This window comes from Amblyomma maculatum, chromosome 6, assembly GCF_055883805.1.
Source record: "Amblyomma maculatum isolate TAMU_Amacu chromosome 6, ASM5588380v1, whole genome shotgun sequence".
NCBI lineage: Eukaryota > Metazoa > Arthropoda > Arachnida > Ixodida > Ixodidae > Amblyomma > Amblyomma maculatum.
In genome coordinates this window covers 131,538,906-131,557,650 of record NC_139349.1, presented here as the reverse complement: position 1 = coordinate 131,557,650, position 18,745 = coordinate 131,538,906, and the positions used below count along the sequence as shown (strand labels likewise).

Below are 18,745 nucleotides of genomic sequence, written 5' to 3'. Positions count from 1 at the left end.
ATATGATAAACCAAAATATAAAAGAGTAAATACTAACGCACGCAGTAGGAGAATAGTAGGATTTATATGTACAGATTAAAACTTCAAAGCATATTAGCAAGGTAGATGTTTTGTTTCTATTAAGAAGTTTTGAAGAGAAGATAATAAGCCCATACTGGCTAGAAAATTATGCTTCTTTTCCTTTTTCTATCGGAGGTGCGGGCCTTGTGAGCATTCTTTTCTTCTTTAAATAGAATGCAGGAAAGAGGAAAACAGTTGGCCAATACACCATCCGCTTTCCAGTTGGGGAAGACAAAGTGAAGTTATAATGGAAAACATTTGCTACCTTAGCAAAATGACTCTAAGTGGTTTCAAAATGCGCCTGGTGCGCCTTTCAGCTTCTGTTTGTCGCTTAGCTGTATTGCTTGCGTTGAACTGACGCGATAATACCTCCATGCGAGAAACAACTGTCCGACAGCGTCGGCGTCTTTGACTATAGTTAAACCTCTGCAGCCTAGAAAAATCATTGACATGACTTGGGCAGGTGACATGTACGGGGAATGACTGGTCGAAAGTGCAATGGCGAGGCGGCGCACAGTTGATGATGATGTGCTAAGTCGTCGTCGCTTTCGCCAGTAAAGCTCACGCGCATATGCCACGTGAATCTAATTGATCGTCCGTGAATTTTTTTTGTATTGAAAATACGGAGAAGCGATAAAACGCATTGTGTTAATTTTGTTTTTAAAGGAGAGAGAGAGAAATAAGAGAGAGACAAAAATAATAAGCCCATATTGCTAGAAAATTGTGCTTCCTTGAGGACCAAACGAAAGAAGACGCTAACATTTTATCCTCGAAGTAAAAGAGGCTGAGGAGTTGTTTCGCTCCCTGAGGGAAGCGCATCGGCATGTGAAGAAAATTCAAAGCAGTGTGCCGAACAGTCATGAAAAAGGGTGTTCTTTTCATAATTCGTAGCACCGCGCGCCACAGTCTTGTAGTTTTAACGCGCAGCGAATCCACCACAGCGCTTGTTCCTTTCAGCCTGAGGCTGTCTGAAAGGGGACCGTGTGCTTGCGCGCAGACACCACTGCCGCATGGACAAGGCTACCACAGCGGAAGTGTCCCAGCCAAGCGCCGCCCAGACAGTAGCCGGAAGCGACGATAGGGCGGCCGCGGGCGCCACTGGCACTTCGGCGACTGCGGCCGACCAAGCACAAAGTCATGACTCATCACGAGAGAGCGCCGGCGCAGGTGCCGCCCCTGTCGCCGCCGGCGGTCATACTGAGGCTCAGGAAAAGGAGAAGGCCGGCGTAAGTGTCGCATCAACGACGGTCGCTGCGCCTTCAGCGAGTGACGCTGTAGTCGGTGAACGGACGGTATCGCCTGCCAAGAGTGAGCCGCCATCGGATGAGAAGAAATCGTCCGGCGACACCCCGAGCACATATCCCGAGCCAGAAAGAGTCTCCACCGAAGTGCCAGAGAAGAAGCCTGTGATGGAGGAGAAAAGAGAAAGCGTGGGACCAGAGAGGAAATCACGGGAGGAGTTGTCTCCCTCGGCCCCGGTGGCCGATCGAGATAGTGCAGTGCCTTCGCAGCAGAAGCATCCTGAGGCCGATAGCGGAGCGGCCAAGAAACCTGCCAAAGAAGTGGAAGAAGCGAAAGATAGTGGCGCCAAACAGACGCCAGCGCATGCTGACCAAAAAGCGGAAGAAGTGGCCGAAAAGCCCGGTGCCAAAATTACCGACGCAGTCGCCCCTACCGCAGCAGCGACTAGTCACGAAGAGAAGATGCAGATGCAGTCCGGAAGTGAAGCTGGAAAACCTGCCAGCGAAGCAGCAAAAGTCACTGCAACTAGTGAAGCTGTCGAGGGAAAGGTGGCCGACGATCAGCCAACCCAAGTGGCCCGGCTGTCCCCGGAGCCGGGCAGATCTCTCGCTGCGGAACAGGACACTAAAAGTGCCGAGAAACCTGAAAGTAGTAGCGGAGACGCCACGAGTTTACGAGCTGCTGTGGCCAGCGAAGGAGATGCTAAACAGCCAACTCCGGACGACACCAGGCCGAAATCTTCCATCCCGCCGCCACCGGTATACGACGAGCCATCGAGAGCTAGCACAGGAAAAGGGGAGACGAAACAGCCGCAGGAAGCCGTAGAGGAAAAGCGGCAAAAAACGCCGGTGTCTGAAGAACCGGCGGAGTCGCTAAAGGGTAACGGTCTCAAAAAACCAACGCAAGAACAGGAAGTGACCGAATCGATTCAAGCTGCAACAGCGTGCCACACAGGCATAGTGGAAACGACCCTCCCCGATGCCATCCGCAAAGAAGCTGCGCCGAAGGAAGCATATGCAACCAGTGACGCCGTAAACGACCTATTAGACGAGGAAGCAATTAGAGCTCAGCTGTATCCCTCTGTGTCGGGCGAGCCGGTTCAGCAGAAGACTGAAGTATCGAAACCGCTAGAGCCTAGCAAGCTACAAGCCACAGTGGACGAGTCTCAGAAAAGGGCAGTCGATGGCCTTCCAAGAGACATCGAGGCTAAAACTCAACCCGATGCCAAATCTCCACAACTAAATGGCACGCATGAAGGGGCTAAAGAAACGCACGAAGGGCACGAGGCTAAGGAGAAAACAGATGAGCACGCACAAATGCCCCCATCAAAAGTTTCACAGGAAGAGAAAGCTCCGACAACAAAGGATGATGCCAAACAAAGTAAACCAGAGAAGCACGATGAGATATCTCCTGCAGCTCCAATTGAGGTGGAGGCTAAAGCGTCCGAGAAAGAAGAGAAATCTGCCCCTGCACAAGAAAAAGTTGACACCACGAAGAAGCAAGAGGGAACAACGACAGCCGTCGAAACTGTATCCGCGCTCCCAGAAAAGGTCGAAGGGGAAGTCTGTCTAGAGAGTGCTCAACGAGAGGGCGAAACGGCCAAAGTGGTTAGCGACGTTGAGAAAGAAAAAGAAGTAAAAAGCGAAGAGAAGGCTCCCAAAGACGTGGACGCCGAGCAGGTCGCTCCTTCTGATGAAGTCCAGAAACCCTCCGAACCATCTCTGCCAAAAGAAGAACCCGCGCAAGCGCAAGACACCGTTGCAGACAGTGACAAGCCTCCAAAGGAACCAGAACGCCAGCACGGTGACGAAGCTGCTAAAGAAACGAACAAAGCTGCTGAGCCTTCTCCCCAGTTGGATGCTAACCAAAAAGCAGCGCCGTCGACCGCCGAAGAATCAGCGTCAAAAGAATTAGAAACAAAGCAAGAGGTGCCTACAGCGGAGCAAAAGCCAGAAGAACCCCAGGTTCAAGAACTTCCTCCAGACGAACCAGAGAAGGCTCCCGACGAAATTCAAACAACTGAAACGGGTCCTGCTGCGGGCGCTGCCGACGCCGTTTTGGAAAAAGAAGGCAAAGACACGGAGAGCAAATCGGCAGAGGAAAAATCAAAAGAGCCAGCTAGCGATGCAGAAGTGCTTGACACCTCAGTGCCCGCTTCCGAAGAGCAGGCCGCCGCTCAGCCTATTGAAACCGTTGCAGAAGAAGCCAAAGACAGAGTCGCTCTGTCCGAGGGAGAGACTGTCGCGCCCCATGAAGCTCCCGAGGCGGCAGCGGTCAAAGAAGAGGCAGCCGAGGCAACCGCTTCGGAAGAGCAAGCAGAAATAGAAAAAGTCGAAAAGGAAGAACCCGAAGCACCTGAAAAAGAGACGCTCAAAGCCGACGCGGCTGAAAAAGAAGCTGAAGACACTGGTCTTGCCGCCTCGGCCGGTGCTGAAGGAACGACAGAAGAAGCATCTCAGGATCAAGGCGGAGAAGAAGCTAGAGCTGCCGCTGAAGCGGAGCCGGAACCCTCTGCGGAAAGCAAGAAGGCTGCTGAAGCTGACGAGCAAAGCGAAAAGGCGGAGGCTGATGCCGTGTGCGAGGATAAGAAATCTGAGGAAGTAGTCGATGGAGCAGCTCCTTCCGAACTCGAAGCACCACTGCCTGCAGAAGCTGTCAAGAAGAAAGCCGGCCTGCCCAAGTCGCCCTCAAAACGCGCGACCGGCAAGGGTCCTCCAAAGACACTCGACAAGAAAGGTGGGCCCCGTTCGCTGCTGCTGCTTAATTGCTTAGCTTTTAGGTTTCTTTGGTAAATCTTTTTTCAGCTCCATCTCACAAAACTGTAAAGAGCACATCGTTCGTTATATGTGCAGTGAGTGTTTCCAAAACGTGCACGTTAACGAAGCGTTCGCTGTATTGTGAAGGGAACGAAGTTTGCCCATCCCATTATCAGCTGCTTAACATTACCTTTCTCAGCTGTAGAAGTCATCAGAGGCCACAGGGATGTAATAGGGTAAAGTGACGGATTTTATAGTCTCTGCGTCGATGACTACCGTCATGAAATAGTCTCGAAATCACGCTGGCGGTTGATGGCGCCTCCAATTGCACAACAAATTGCCAGAAATACTGCCTAGATGCGTCATCAAACCTGCACATCTAACCAAGGGGTGCGTCGTTTACGAACAGCTTAGTATTATCTTATACCACTGCCTACCTGAAAGTAGGGTTTAGAGAAAACAAGAAAGGCGTTGTGTTTTCTATACACCTTCGAAAGTTCGTTAGCAGTGTCATGGAAACTGAAGTCTGACAAGCGACGACCTTGACAAAAGTAGTAGGTTTACGAAACTGCCGCCACTTTTCTGGTAGGGTTGTTTTGGAAACCGCTGTACTAGAGTCGTTAAAACCGTTAGTTTTTTTCTTTTTCTCTTAGCCCGTTTCAGTAGCTGTGCTTAATCTCCTCACAACTGGTGAACGCGCATTGTGAAGCTTCTGGAGTTCCACATAAAACCAGTCACGTGGTGTTTACGACTTCGGCGAAGCCGCCACGGTAAGCCTTTCCAAGTGAAAGTGGCTGCAGTCACGTACCAAAAACCGCACCCGGTTTGAAAGTCGCTGCTACTGTTCCGGTTTCTAAAAGATTAGCGTCCTGACCTCTAGTTCTTTTTCCTTTCTTTTCTACGTTAAAGGCGCTCTCAGCGACTAGGCGTGGCCTTGTAAGGGCATCCCAGTGGCCTCGCCTCCGTTAGGGGCGCTGGTCGGTCCCAGTGTCAGACGCGTGGCCAATGCGGACCGCTCACGATTCTGCCCTTGACGTGAGGGCCCCGCTCGTGTCTTACGCGTCCGAGTTCTGGCTACCGAGCGGAAAGCGCGCGCTCGTGGGTGGAGAATGGCTGCGCACGTGCTCGGGGCCGCGTTGAGCCTCGCGCGCGTGGGTGAAGTAAACATGCGAGCATTTTCCGAGTTTCAAAGACGACGAGATTTTTCGGGTAGTTTCTCGCTCGACGCTCAGCGGAGCTATAGCGGAAGGGCAGTATGCAGGACGCAACGGCGCGCGGTCTTCCCTACTTGCTGACATTTCCTTTTCAGAGGTGGCTGTCCAAAGGTCAGTGTGTGTCAACTTTCTCGTGTTTGGATGCTCACTGTCGGAGACTCATGGTGTGCTTTGTGAGGTCTTCGTTAAAGGCGAAGACCTGGCTGCTGAAAAATGGTTGCAAGGCAGCGTCCATTTTGTTTAAGCGCTATGCTTTCATTCCACAGGCTCAGAGTAGCCTGAATGATTCTTTTGGCTGGCGTGCTGCAGGCACGATTACGAGAATTAGCGCGTAGAGCTGTACTATTTATTTAATTTGGCTCTATTGCGGCTCAAGGGGGCTACAATAAAATTAGTGGCTTAATATAAGAAAATCCCCCCGCCCCTCCCCCTCCCCCCAGAAAAGGCACGCAAAAATGTAACAATGTCGTAAAATATCTTTACAGACAGAAAAATGATGTATCATTCCTGTTGAGGCAAGAAATAATTTGTGCTTTCTTTTTCGCCTCACTAAAGTTCATAACATATTAGTAACGGTAATTGAAAGTTCATCGCTGCTCAAAATCGAGGGAAACATGCGTCTCCAGATTTACCTTGCGCGACTGTAACGTAACTTGTTGTACTCTCAGAAAAGGCCTCCTTGGGGAAGTAGAAGTTTCTAACGACCTAGTTGGTACATAACTTTTAAGAAGTGCTGGGCACTGAAAATACGATCGCGGGAAAGGCAGCGAGAGGATAGGACAGAAGCACTTCACTTCTATCCTCTCTCTTTTTTTCCTGAAATCGTATTTTCAGCATACGGCACTTTTTAAAAATCTTGGGAAAGATGACAGCGCAGTGTATTTGGGACAAGTGTATTTGGGAAATTATTTTAGAGGCAAGGGTATCTGCGCGAACTCAAGAAAATAATAAATTGTTGACAAACTAACGCTAGCTCTTTGTGTTACCATGCAATGACGACGTTTCACTGCCGTCTGAGTAAACGTCCGGAAGTTCTGCAATTTTTCTTTTTCCTACAATTGCTATTTATTAATTTAATTAATGACGGTGGGAGCGTAGTAGCAGAATCTGTACTTGTAAATAGCTTTAAGGAGGAATCTTGGTTCCGTTTCCGGTTTGGTGCCTTACAGCTCGACTATCCGACAGCCACTTGAAGCAGTATATCGTCTAGCGTTATCATTTTTAGTGCTTTTTGGTAGCAAGTGGTAAATTTCAGTCGCCAAGATTTTTAGTTTCAATTTTACTTCTGCGGTCTAAGTTAAAGCCACTGGAATGCGGACAGTCTCGGTCGCTAGAAAAATGAAGGCAAAACACGTGGTAACATACATTTCAAACTGAACTTAATAAAAACATTCTGTAACTCGAGATTACACGCAAACAACCACATGATATGTATATATCAAAACCCACCCAAACATCAGAGTTGCTTCACAAGCTCGGAGCACTAGGAATTGAATTAGTGTGGCTTTTTGGCACCTTTCTGCGATAAGCTGGTATTAGATCAAGGTGTGGCAGCGCGAAAATGGCTCAGGCTGAAACCACAGCTCCTCCGCGAAATTCTTACCGAAAGCAATGAGCAACTTTTCTTCCCATTTCGCTGCAGTATTGGGGGAAATATGGCTATCATTTATTTGCATATATTTCGTTTTTATACGTATTCACCGTTACTGAGCAGACATTGTTCAAGTTAAGCTGAAAGTTTAGGCCTTCGAAGCTCTTGATGTTGGGCTAGTTGAAACGGGAAATATGCGAGACATGCACTTCTAGTGGACAGAATTTGAAGGCGAGAAAAAGAAGTGTTAAGCGCTTTACCAGTCTCCTGAAGTACCATGAAGTGTTCGCCTGATGTAGGAGCCTTTCATTTCTTATTAGCTCATCATAACAATCGTGTCTTTAGCCCTTCCAAGGTGTTCCCTTCGAGGTTTAGCTGGGGTAGCTGTCAGTGTCTTCAAAAGAACTCGTATTCATTAAACATTATACTCCCAGCAACTTTGCGCTGCTGAAGTTCTTTCTTTACCCACATATTTCCTGGCCACAAGTTGCCGAAACGAGACCTCACGCAGTGTCATTTCCTTACGTCAATATGCCGGTGAAACAATCGGTACAAAAAAAAAAAATGACCTCATTGCTTTCGTAATGACCCGAATGTGGGGTTCTAAGCGTCGCTTGCTTGTCCATGGGCCGCTCTATTCGTTCAGAGCTCGATTAAGGATCAGTTTATTATACACGGCCGATAACTGCATACACATATACCGAAAGTCCAAACTCAACGGCTACACAGGAGACCACCTGAATTTAAGGAATGAAGTTCTTCGTTAGATATATATACAGGACGCTGGTACACTAGTCCTTACTCTATTGTCTATACGCTCAAGGGTCTAGGATTTCGAATAATTGACGCATGCTGTTGCGTACCAAATTCGAGACTCTATTTAGGAATAATGTTTTGCTTGGGTAGATTGCGTACGTGAGAGGGGATGCAAATGTTCAGTGCCGCAGTAACTCGAATGCTGCTTGTGCGGCTGATATTAGTACTGCCCCCAATAAAAATATCTAACTACGAGTACAGGTCCCGCAAACTAATGTTGAGAATATGTAATGCCATATTATAATGAACTATCGGATGTAATATTATTTTACACGTATTTGCACGTTGCCAGTTTTCACTCGCCAGTTCAGTATGCCATTCTTCCTGTCTAAGTATGTAGCACATAATTATAGGGTATTAAACAGTCTCTTTAATTAAGCGTATATCCCGGTATCTGTACAGGCTTAGGAATGGTGAGAATTTATCTTGTTCTGCTAGGAAAACGACGCAAGAGAACGTAAGGAGTGGTGGGAAGTTGTAAACGATTTGATGAAAGGCACATGTTGGAAAGGTAGGAGAGCTGAAAGCGATATTACCAGCGTCAAATTGCTTGGGAAATTTTTGTTTGTATCATTCAAATGGCGAAATTGCCTGTCGTGTTCTTATTTCACGTGTTCTTGCTTACAATTCTCTATCTAAAATATGTTTTGACGTCATTTAGCGGTTAAACGTGATAGTAATAACCCGTGTAGCAGTAAATGGGCATTTCTCTAGGCTACTCAGAAGTCAGTACGCTCTCCTCAAAGACCCAGTCAAAAGAAGCAAAATACGCAATTTACGTTTTCTTGAAAACATGCTGCCTAACTTTAGTCAAGCAGAAAGCAAGGAAGGTGCGTTGTTTGCTGAAATGGCATGATAAAATTACAGCGTTTTATGAATGTCCCGGACATCAGATAAATGCCGTTTCCCCTTGTAGCTTTACGTTTTATTCAAGACGTACTGTCAGAATAGAATGATTTCCCTGAAGTTTTCAGCTTTTGAATGTATAATTGCTGAAAATCTATCCACAGCTGTTCATAACCTGGACACCTCGGACATCTTACAATATACACTAAAATTTTTGTTCATTTGGTGTCCGAAATAATAACCTTCCATTATTTACCACGCCAATGGGCGGTGGGGCTGAGTCTCTATTGTCATCTTTCGTTACTGCGCGCATGTGATTGATTTTGCAATTATATGGGGGTAATTAGGGTCACAAACGTGCAGCAACGCTTCACACTGAAATAAATGGTATGCGCAAGTTCTCTCGAGAACCGCCAGGGTTAGCATTTTAATCTTCAGAGCCGCGTTTGCGAAAAGATTCACGTCATTACTATAGAGGCGAAAGTTAAAAATGACAAATGCGAGGCTGCTGATGACCTGCAGGATTTCTTTCGTCCTCTAGCCATTAACTACAAGTCAGACACCTATGTATTTGATCGTCTTTTTGTAATGTTAATGCAGGTATTGTCGGCGGACAATTATTTGAGAACTCATCCTTTCTATGTCCGTATGGCAACGCATTACCGTGCGTAATGCTCACCGGCGTTTGTGAACGGGCAAAAAAGGACCCGAATTTCATGAAATACGTGTTTAAAACCACCTTTATTGCGGTTTTAGTAAGTGGTTGAAAAGGTTTCCGGAAGCGAATAACACAGTTCTCATTTCTTCCCTTTTTATTTTTCCAGAGCCTTCAGCCGCGGCTGATGCAAAGTCCAAGGTAGGTAATGACCAAGCTTTAATGTTCCGTAGCGGCGTGTCTGCAGGTAGCAGAGACTGAAATAATAATAATAATAATTATTAATAATTGGTTTACAGGAAAGGCACAGTATCTGTCGCACTTGATCTGTGGACACCTGAGCCGCGCCGTAAGAGAAGGGAGTGAAAGTTGAAAGAGAGAAAGAGGAGTCGGTAGTAGAGGGCTACGGAGTAATCTCGACCACCTGGGGATCTTTAACGTGCGCTGACATCGCACAGCAACGTGCGTGTTTCTGGAAATGCGTGAGATAACTTGATATTAGACTATTAGTGGCATTGAAATGATTATTAATTAGATAACTGCCAGTACTTGGAAATAATAATGTCCGACCCTACTTCAAGTATTTGACGATCTCGTTCTTGTGATGACAGCTGTTATACGTTATTTAGGCAGCACGGAGGACGAGATACAGAACTGAAGCACATGGCAAGATATTGCGTTCGTCCTGAGTGCTTCATTTCTTTCTCTTGCCCTTCCCGCAGTATGTATGCTTAAGTATGGACGTATGAGCAAGGAAAGTGTGAATAAATTGGCGTTTTGATTCTTCAAGCAACAATACATGATAATTTGCTAGTTGGCTACCACGTGAATGCAAAGTAATAAAATTCGTTTTTGTTACAAGCATGGGCCGTAAATGCCAGATGAAACAGGTGCAGAATTCTTAACAGCTTGTAACTGTGACAACTGTGAGATGTTATAAAATACATTCGTGCACACTTTGATTGGAAGGCCCTATGCTTCGGAAGGTTAGCCATAATAATTTGCATTGAGGTTCTTGCTTCATTTGCTCACAGAGATTCGTTTACACTGCCACAGTAAACTAACGGTCTGCGTGTTTGAAAATTTAAAGGCAGCTGGGGAATATTACGAGGAGCTTTTTATGGGCATACTTAATGAAATTGTCTGAGCTCGTGATGTTTAGCAATCGTTTACTTTTGAAGTTTGTTGGGTTGCTGTCGCGATGCTAAGCAATATGTGAAAAAAAGTTCGTTCAGAAATTCTTTACCGGAAAATGTTCAAAGTCTCTGGTTAAGGCAGGGACTGCTGCGAATTCGTCTATTTTACGCCGGATGTTGAGGTACTCTAGAGTAAAATTTATATGTGATGATTTGGTCACAGGAAGATCCAGACGTATCTTTAATATTCGCTATGCTCATAACAAAATGTGCGAATGAAAAAAATTGATATGCAACTTACTCCCATCCTGCCCATCTTTATCTTTCCGCCCTTGTCTAAAAAGGGCGCGCCTTATGCTTATTACGCTTCGGCTCTGTCAAACTCTAAATTGAGTTTTGGCCAACCTTACCATTCCTTACAGACGCCCAGCTCTCCCAAGAAGCCCAGCAGCATCCATGAGAAGGGGGGCCCGTCGCCGAAGAAGACTGTGCCTCCAAAGAACGGAGTCACCTCTCCATCAAAGACGGCGCGGACGCCCGGATCTGAGCAGAAAAGTGAGCACTTTCGAACGTTTTGAGTTGTCTGTAGATAGGCAACAAAATCGATATCGAAGGTGCATAAAAACTCCAACAGAAACTTTTATTATTACGTTATGGGAGCAAAGTCATAAGCTTAATGGACCAATGTTAGGAAAGCCTACGTAGGCTACCTTCTTGGAAATTGTACTTTTCGTCGACCGTCACTTATTTATTTATTATTTATAATTAATTAGTATATACTGCAATCCCGTGTGGCGATTTTAGCAGGGTGAGAACCCATAAATAAGGAATAGAATTCATGGAAGTGGGATAAATAAAAACAATTGCCTGTTTCAACAGTGCAAAACAACATAGCATCAAGCACAGTAATACTTGTCATGACAAGAACGTACAGAATACCTAAAGATGGCGTTCAGATAATTCCAAGAATGGCTGGAAAACCTGCAGGTGGTGAGTAAATTCCAGTCAGTGAGAGGTCTTGGGAAAAACAAGTGCTTAAAGGAGTTGTTATTCGGGCGAAAAAGAAATTAATGTTGAAGTGTGCAATGTGTATGCCTAAGAATAAAAAGCGAACAAAAATGAAAGGTATGGAATGCCATAGCTACAGATGCATTAAAGAAAGTAAGAAGGCAGTGCAGGTACGCAGAGAAGGCAATAAAAATAGCAAAGAAAGTGGCTTATGCAGAAGTCATCCTGCAAGTGCACCAATCTCAGAGCAGTTGTTCGTCTTTCTGGAGAGATGAGATGAGTTGAGGGTTTGCTGAACGGCAGTGAATTTGCATTGCCCTTTCCTCTCTTCAAGGATTCCTGCAACAGTTAACGTGTGATGAGCAGCAATAGCTAGGCTATTTCATTTCTTTAGGACCTTCTGTGGCCACAGTTGCCACTGTATACTCAACTGCTGATTCTGTAGGTGAGTACATAGCGCTGAAAAAAACGTAACCTTTGTAACGCTAAATCTTGAGGCATGGCTGGTCTGACATAATTCACGGTATTAGCAAATTGAGCCTATATAAATGAACACTGCTGTTCGAGTTCTTGGAAGCAGACTCGTGGCATGTTAGCAGGGCCTTTACGCAAAGATAAGTCAAGTAAAAAGGTCGTCAGTGCAAAAGTTGTTTTACTGATTTCTTTCGGTTTGCGTTTATGGAGAAAATGGGATAAATAAACGACTGCGGAGAGCTAACTTGTCCCCAGCTCGGCTGCAGGAATGCTTTGAAGCGGTGTAATGATGGGGATGTCGAAAAATAACCTAGATTTTGAGGAGTGCCAATGATGAGCGATCTTAAAAACCGGGAAACGTGTGCTATTAGTAATAACTGCTGCAAAACTTCCAGTAAAGACGAATAATTGGAGGATGTTGAGCCTATCTATTTGAGTCGGATAAACATAGATGGTGGTGCTGATGATGATAATGAGTTATTGAAGCACTAGAGCTGTGCTGGCGAATTCACCGCCGCATGGCGGTCTGAATGTGCAACGGCTGAGTTATATGTTGTCAACTAGGCAAAGCATTTGAGGCTTTATCAATAAACCAGAGCTAAACGAGCCGCGGTCACCGCATGATGTGGTCGAGCTGAAATCATGCATTTCAAGTGAAGAGTTGTTTGTTATGGAGAGATAAGGTGTATTATTCCGCAAACAAACGTACCGTGAAACTAATTAGATGTAAAATATTGAGGCAAGTAAGTAGGAGTAGACGCTCTATATGAGGCCATCGCGCTGCACGTGCAATGGTTTGTGCCATGGAGGAAGGAAAAAACTGAGGAGAGGCCATGACGTCACTTTTCGTGACGCCGGCCCGCGACCGGAAAATGCTGTGGCGTCACCTACACATGGGGCCGCTTTTCCCCTCGCACTCTTTTGTGTGCCCTTCCCTGTCGGAGCTGAGCGCTTCTCCGCGCCATCCGACGCCGACGCCGACAGCCATGCTGCCCCATAGCAACGCTGACGCTGTTGCTATTTGCCCCATATCTAGGCTTAAAAAAAGCACGTGACTTCCGGCACGTTTTTCACAATGGATCTGGAATACATGGGGCCTCTCCTCAGTTTTTTCCTTCCTCCATGGGTTTGTGGACACGAAGTGCTTACAGTTTCGGAAAGAGCATAGAAAACAAAAATAGGTGACAGAAGAATGCAAGACTACAACGCAACTTCTTATCAAATAGCCTTGCAAAGAAAACGTTTTGACACTTGAATTTGGATGAAAGGAAAAGGTGACTGCGAAGTTCAGGGCAAGTGCTAGCGATAACCATCCTAAACTTAACAGGCAATCAGGACTATAGGCCTCTAGTTGATTGCAGTTGTCGAACGCTTCATTGATCCAAGTCACTGTTCGTTGACCTTGTTTTTTATTCGCCTCCAGAACTGCCTCCCATCAAGGCACCCGTCGGACAGGCTCCCAAGCCTGACCTGAAGAACGTTCGGTCCAAGATTGGATCCTTGGATAATATCAAGCACAAGCCAAAGGGAGGCGAAGTCAAGGTAAACAAAACTCTTGTGCTTATTACCTCGCCGGGAACGCGCTGCGATACCAATGCCACCAATGCCACCAATGTCACCAATGTCACCAATGTCACCAATGTCACCAATGAACACGGAATTAAGTCGTAATAGTAGCCACAATGTAGGCTAAAAAAAATCCGAGAGCGCGGTTTAATCTACAGTGCAGAAATGTGAAATCCTAAGCGTTGCGGCGGCCTACGGTGCATCGCGTTTGCTCTTATTATCATTGTCAACTAAATGCACCGTCATTGATACTGTCATACCAATGTCATTATCACTGATTGCAGCGTCATTGTCCCCGCTACTATAATCCTCACGGTAGAAAGGGAAAATTATTAAGTGCCTTTCACGATCCCGGACGTGGTGCAGCTGGTTAAAGCAATTTGCTGGGGATCCGAAGACTGAATGTTCGATTCCTGTTCGAGACAGTATTTTTCTTTTTCTAATGACGTCATCAGGGTGATTGACAAGTGACACATCAGCGCACAGATCCCATGCACAGATCCCACGCACATCTCGCGCACATTTCTCGCGCACAGGATTGCTTTCCATGAGAATAGAGAGGCTTTCACCCTAATACAAAAAGCACGGCCTACGTTTGGCTGAGCGTGATAAGCCTATGCATGTAGTGCCAAAGGAAGCAACAAATTTCTTGAGTAATGTGTAAGCGAGAATAGCGTGCAACTTGAACTCTAATCACCAGTGCAATCTCGTAGTTAGGTGCCTTATCGTCGCTGCTTACGCTGGCGCGTGGCAATGCATCTTTCTGTGATTAATGAGGCGCTGTCAAAAGTGGGTCAAGTGTCGCAAATGCAATTTTCGTAAATTATTAACGGCTATACGGCATATTATGGCAGAAAAAAAAATCATATTTTGCATATGCGTTAGGTGTATTCGTAACACTTGAATATGGGCGCGTAGCCTTCAGTAATACGGGGATTTGACCGACATCGATTTTAGCATTGTAGCAGGAATGTGTGTCGTCAATCATAAAATAAGATGTTTGACTGGAACGAGGTGACATCATCAGTCTGGAAGGGACAACTATACGTTTCATGCATCTGCATTGTGCCTGGCTTACAAACTCTAAACAACTTCGGGGAGACATTACCAGCTAGTTGATCCAAAGTCAGGCTTGGCAGATGACGCATCTGTAGGTGTCAGCAGACAGAACCATGAAATCATGACAGAAACCTTGATGTAAAGACATTAACAGCTTGTAATGTATGATGTCCCGACGGGGGGGGGGGGGGTGCAGTGGTTAAGGCAGTCGACAGCTCTGCACAACAATGCGGGATTGAATCTCAGCCCCGGCGGCCACATTTTGATGCAGGCGAAAAGCAAGGCGCCCGTATTCTGTGTGATGTCAGTGCACGTTAAAGAACCCCAGGTGGTCAAACTTTCTGAAGCCCTCCACTACGGCGTTTCTTATAGGCTTAGTCGGTTCAAGACGTTAAAGACTATAAATAAAACTAAACCAAGCGTAATGCATTGCAGCCTCAGCATATAATGTATGTAGGCGTCAATAATGTTTAATATTTTAAATAAACTGAGGAACCGTAACAGTCGCCGTCGTTGAAGTGTCCTCCTTATTCGCGGGAGGTCTTGGGTTGGACCTCACAATATGCACGTGTTTCCAATGAGTTCACAGCATCCGATGGCATTGTTCTCGACATCTTCGGGTCGAAGTGCCTGAAGGATGGGTCCTTGACCCACGTGACGTAGAAAAAAAATTACCTGTTCCATGGCACTCTGGCCAAAGCTGCCTTTGAGCCTGGAAACGAGACCAAATAAAACAATAAAAAAAACGAATGATTAGAATAAAGAGAAACAACTCGGACATATAACTGCAAGCGTTAGCCTCCTTTGCAAAATATGCACTACTTTCACAATTAAATTTTCTTTCTTCGAGCTGTGCCACCTAAGCCGTTAGATATATGCGAGAGTTTTTCCTGTGATCGACTCCGGAGACCAAAAATTATTGATGGAAAAAACGAGTGGAGTAAAATCGAAACTAAATTTTGCATATACCTTCAAGTGCGGCTAAACTTCTGGCTTCTAGGACCAAATGGCAAGCAGATATTCTGGAACAAGGAAAAAGCAGCGAAAAAGCATGCGTCAGTACATTCGGCTGACCCATCTAGATTACCGGGTGCTCCCATTATTGCCGGAACGAGAGAATCCACGCATCTACGCGACTGCTCGCAAGGAGAACGCATCCAATACATGTGCGATATTCGTTTTTCATGCGTTTCCTTGCACCAAGCAAATTTTGTTATCGCACTTCCCAAAGCGATTGATTGATTGAATGTCCTTTATTGAATGGGAAGGCTCATGGCCATAGATGGGGATAAAGGGGAGTACACAGAATCTTCATTGTTTAGGTCGTCACTCGAATCACATTGCTCTAACCAGGCCACTAAGCGAGCCATACTTTGCAAATATCATCTGTGTGTTAGCATCAGTTTCTAGAAGGGAACGGTAGTTCAGGCGGTAGGGTTTGATCTTGGAGCGTCCAGTAGAAAAAGCAGGTCAATCCCAGAGTAAATGTGATTTCCCGCCGCGAGTTAGAGTCGTACAGTGGGAGCACGTAATCATTTTCTCTGTATACTGACGCCAGCGGCCCATAATACGTGGCGTGTAAGCCGCATGAGCGATGAGCTTATTCAAAAAGACTTCTTGACTTCGGGTGAGGTGGGTTTTTCTCGTAAAAGGTGGGTCTGGCGCGGCCACCTGCATGCGATGCTGACTGAGGCTACGAAGACTGGTCCGAGTATAGTGCATAAGGGCAAGAGAAGGGGTCAGTTGCCCGCCCAAGGTCGCGTAAGGATAAAGCAAGGGGGGTGGGGAAGTAAATGTGGACATCTCACCTGCCAAGACAGCCGCGGCGTGTGCCGCCGCATTGCCCCCTGATTCGTCCGAGTGACCTGGGGTCCAGTGAATAGCGACAGTTCTGGTCGCGAGTTAGTGGCGTTTAAGGAGCAGCTGTATGGTCGTAGCTGTTGCATCTTGTGAACCCGAAGTAGCGATGTCCTTGCAAGCTTCATAGGAATCAGTAAGAATACGTATTGAACCAGTTCCGGTGCAAGGCACGCCTGACAAGGCTTCCCAAATGGCGAGGAGTTTAGCATGAAGAGGGGTACCTTGAGGTAGGTGGCAGGCATAAGCGCCTGAAAGGGAAGGGTTGTCATCACATACCCAGCCCATATATGCAAATTCGCTTGTAATCGATGCGTCGGTGTATATGTCAGTCGTATCAAGGATTCGCTCTTGTCGGTGATGGGCAGCGAGGAGCTCCTGGGGAATGACGAAATCGCGGTTTATAGGTCGGCGATGGAGGCGTGTGACTACTGGCATCTCCCAAGGGGGAAGAGATGCATATAGGGCTGGTGTTTTGTCGTTACGCTGTTCATCCCAGGCCAGCAGGCGACGCCCTTGGACAGTGTTCTCTAGACGTATTCGATGACGCGTCTGTGACTCGGTAACGATGGTAGTGAGCGGTGGAAGAGCGGCCAAACGCTCAAGTTTTTCTATTAGAGTGTGCTTAGGTAGACGGGTAATACTGCGTAGTGTTGCGCGATGAAGGCGTTCGACCTTAGCGAAGTTAGTGATGCACGAGCGTTGGTGCTGCTTAGCCCACAAACTCGCCGCCAAGTTAAGCGCGAACAACGGCGGTCACAGAGGCAAGAATTGCCCCATTCCTGGCGAAGCAGAAATCGCTTGTCTAACTATTCTTCTGCACGGCATGGGCAAACGGTAAACAGCTGCATGAAGCACTGAAAGCGACCGTGGTGAATACTGATGCTTACAACGTGGATGCCTGGGTCCGGCGATAAGGGGAACATCAGGTAAACGAAATGGGCCAGTCAGAGGTGCCGAAGCCCCTCCCTCGCTCTCTGCTGCGCAATTGCTTTTTCCACCGCTCGCGTGCTGCTTTTTAGTTTTGGTGCATGTTTATGTACATAGGACGAACTTAAGTTTCAAAGTGCATGCTGCGTAGACCGAGAGAAAATGAGAAAAATTGCCGGGGTTCAGCGCAGCTGAACCTAGTTATCGAGCGTAAGCTTTGTAGTTGTCGATCTGGGATACTCCAGCAGGATTGTTGGATTCAATCTGACGCTTGCTACAGAGTGCAGACACCGATGGCCCAGCACCCCATCAACCATGGCTAGACTGAGGAAGCGAGTCGGAGGTAAACAGCCTATATAGCTTCTATAAGCGGTTGTCACGTGGCGGCAAGAGCACCGGTGTAAACCGCTGGCGAGGCGGTGGAGGAACGCACTGCACAGCAAGTGGTTACGTGATTGCGAGGCTGACGTCACTGTTTGTGGTGTCTTTGTCCTGTGGTCGTCCTTATTGCGCTACCTTTTTATTCTAGGTATATCACTCGCAGTCTGATCGGCGGCGAGCAGAAGAAGCGACGATGCGGCGCAGCTGTGGCGAGGCGCAGATGAAACTGGCACATGAGTAGTACCTAGCTTGTGCAGCTGAATGACCTTGGAGAAGGGTAGCAGTAGAGCAATGCTCTAAACAATGAGCATGTGTTAACAGTGTCTGGGGCTTAGACAAGCAACATGCTTAGATGGTACAAGATCATACTGACTACGTCACAAACTGTGCAGAAAGTTATCCTAGCAGGTGCTCGTATGTCTGATGTCAACCCTCCAACGGGCGTCCCCGGTTTCTTTAGGTGACTACCCAGAAGCTCGAGTGGCGGGCCGCGCCTAAGGTGGGCTCGTTGGACAACGCCGCGCACAAGCCGGGCGGCGGAGACAAGAAGATCGTCTCGCAGAAGGTCGACTTCAAGGCCCAGTCCAAGGTTGGATCGCTGGACAACGTGGACCACAAGCCAACTGGCGGTCAGGTCAAGGCAAGTGCAATGGGGAAACAACCTTGAATGCGTAATGCGCTTCATAAGTTCGAGGTTTCTCTTTTTTTCTGGTGACAATCAGCTTTCCCAGGAGATAAAATGTTCGCAAAATTGAGGCGACAAACTTTGCAGTCCAGGATGGATAACGTGACATTCTTAAAACATGTTTTCTTTAGATTTAGTACTCCGCACTCATAATTTGTCATTTTTTATTATTTTTTGCTTCCAAATTTTCTTTCCTTTTTGTGGCATCTGCCTCTACCTGGCGGTATCTGACTGAACCTGAAACGTTATTTTTTCTTTGAGCACCTAGTCTAGCACGCTTCACATTGTATTCGGCTGACCAGCAGCTTTTTGAAGCTGCATGCGCATTTCGTTCAATAAGCATAATTACCATCCTTTAAAACACCACTTTAAATAACACGTATTTCTGCATGAAAAACTGCCAGAGGGCACTTTGAATCACTAAAGTGCGATGAGGGGAACGCCATTATAGCGCGGTCTATCGTAGCCC

General features: G+C 46.7%; 1 protein-coding gene across 2 annotated transcripts in view; it reads left to right on the top strand.

Moving 5' to 3' along the window:
• LOC146186757 (uncharacterized) overlaps positions 1 to 18,745 on the top strand; it is an 85,028-nt gene that overhangs the window by 44,085 nt on the left and 22,198 nt on the right. For both annotated transcript variants that reach the window (XM_084607389.1, XM_084607390.1), the window contains exons 2-6: positions 1,058 to 4,038; positions 9,350 to 9,381; positions 10,739 to 10,871; positions 13,222 to 13,340; positions 18,052 to 18,231. In XM_084607389.1, coding sequence (XP_084463515.1) covers positions 1,071 to 4,038; positions 9,350 to 9,381; positions 10,739 to 10,871; positions 13,222 to 13,340; positions 18,052 to 18,231 — 3,432 coding nt within the window. In that variant the 5' untranslated portion in view covers positions 1,058 to 1,070. The remainder of the gene's footprint in view (positions 1 to 1,057; positions 4,039 to 9,349; positions 9,382 to 10,738; positions 10,872 to 13,221; positions 13,341 to 18,051; positions 18,232 to 18,745) is intronic.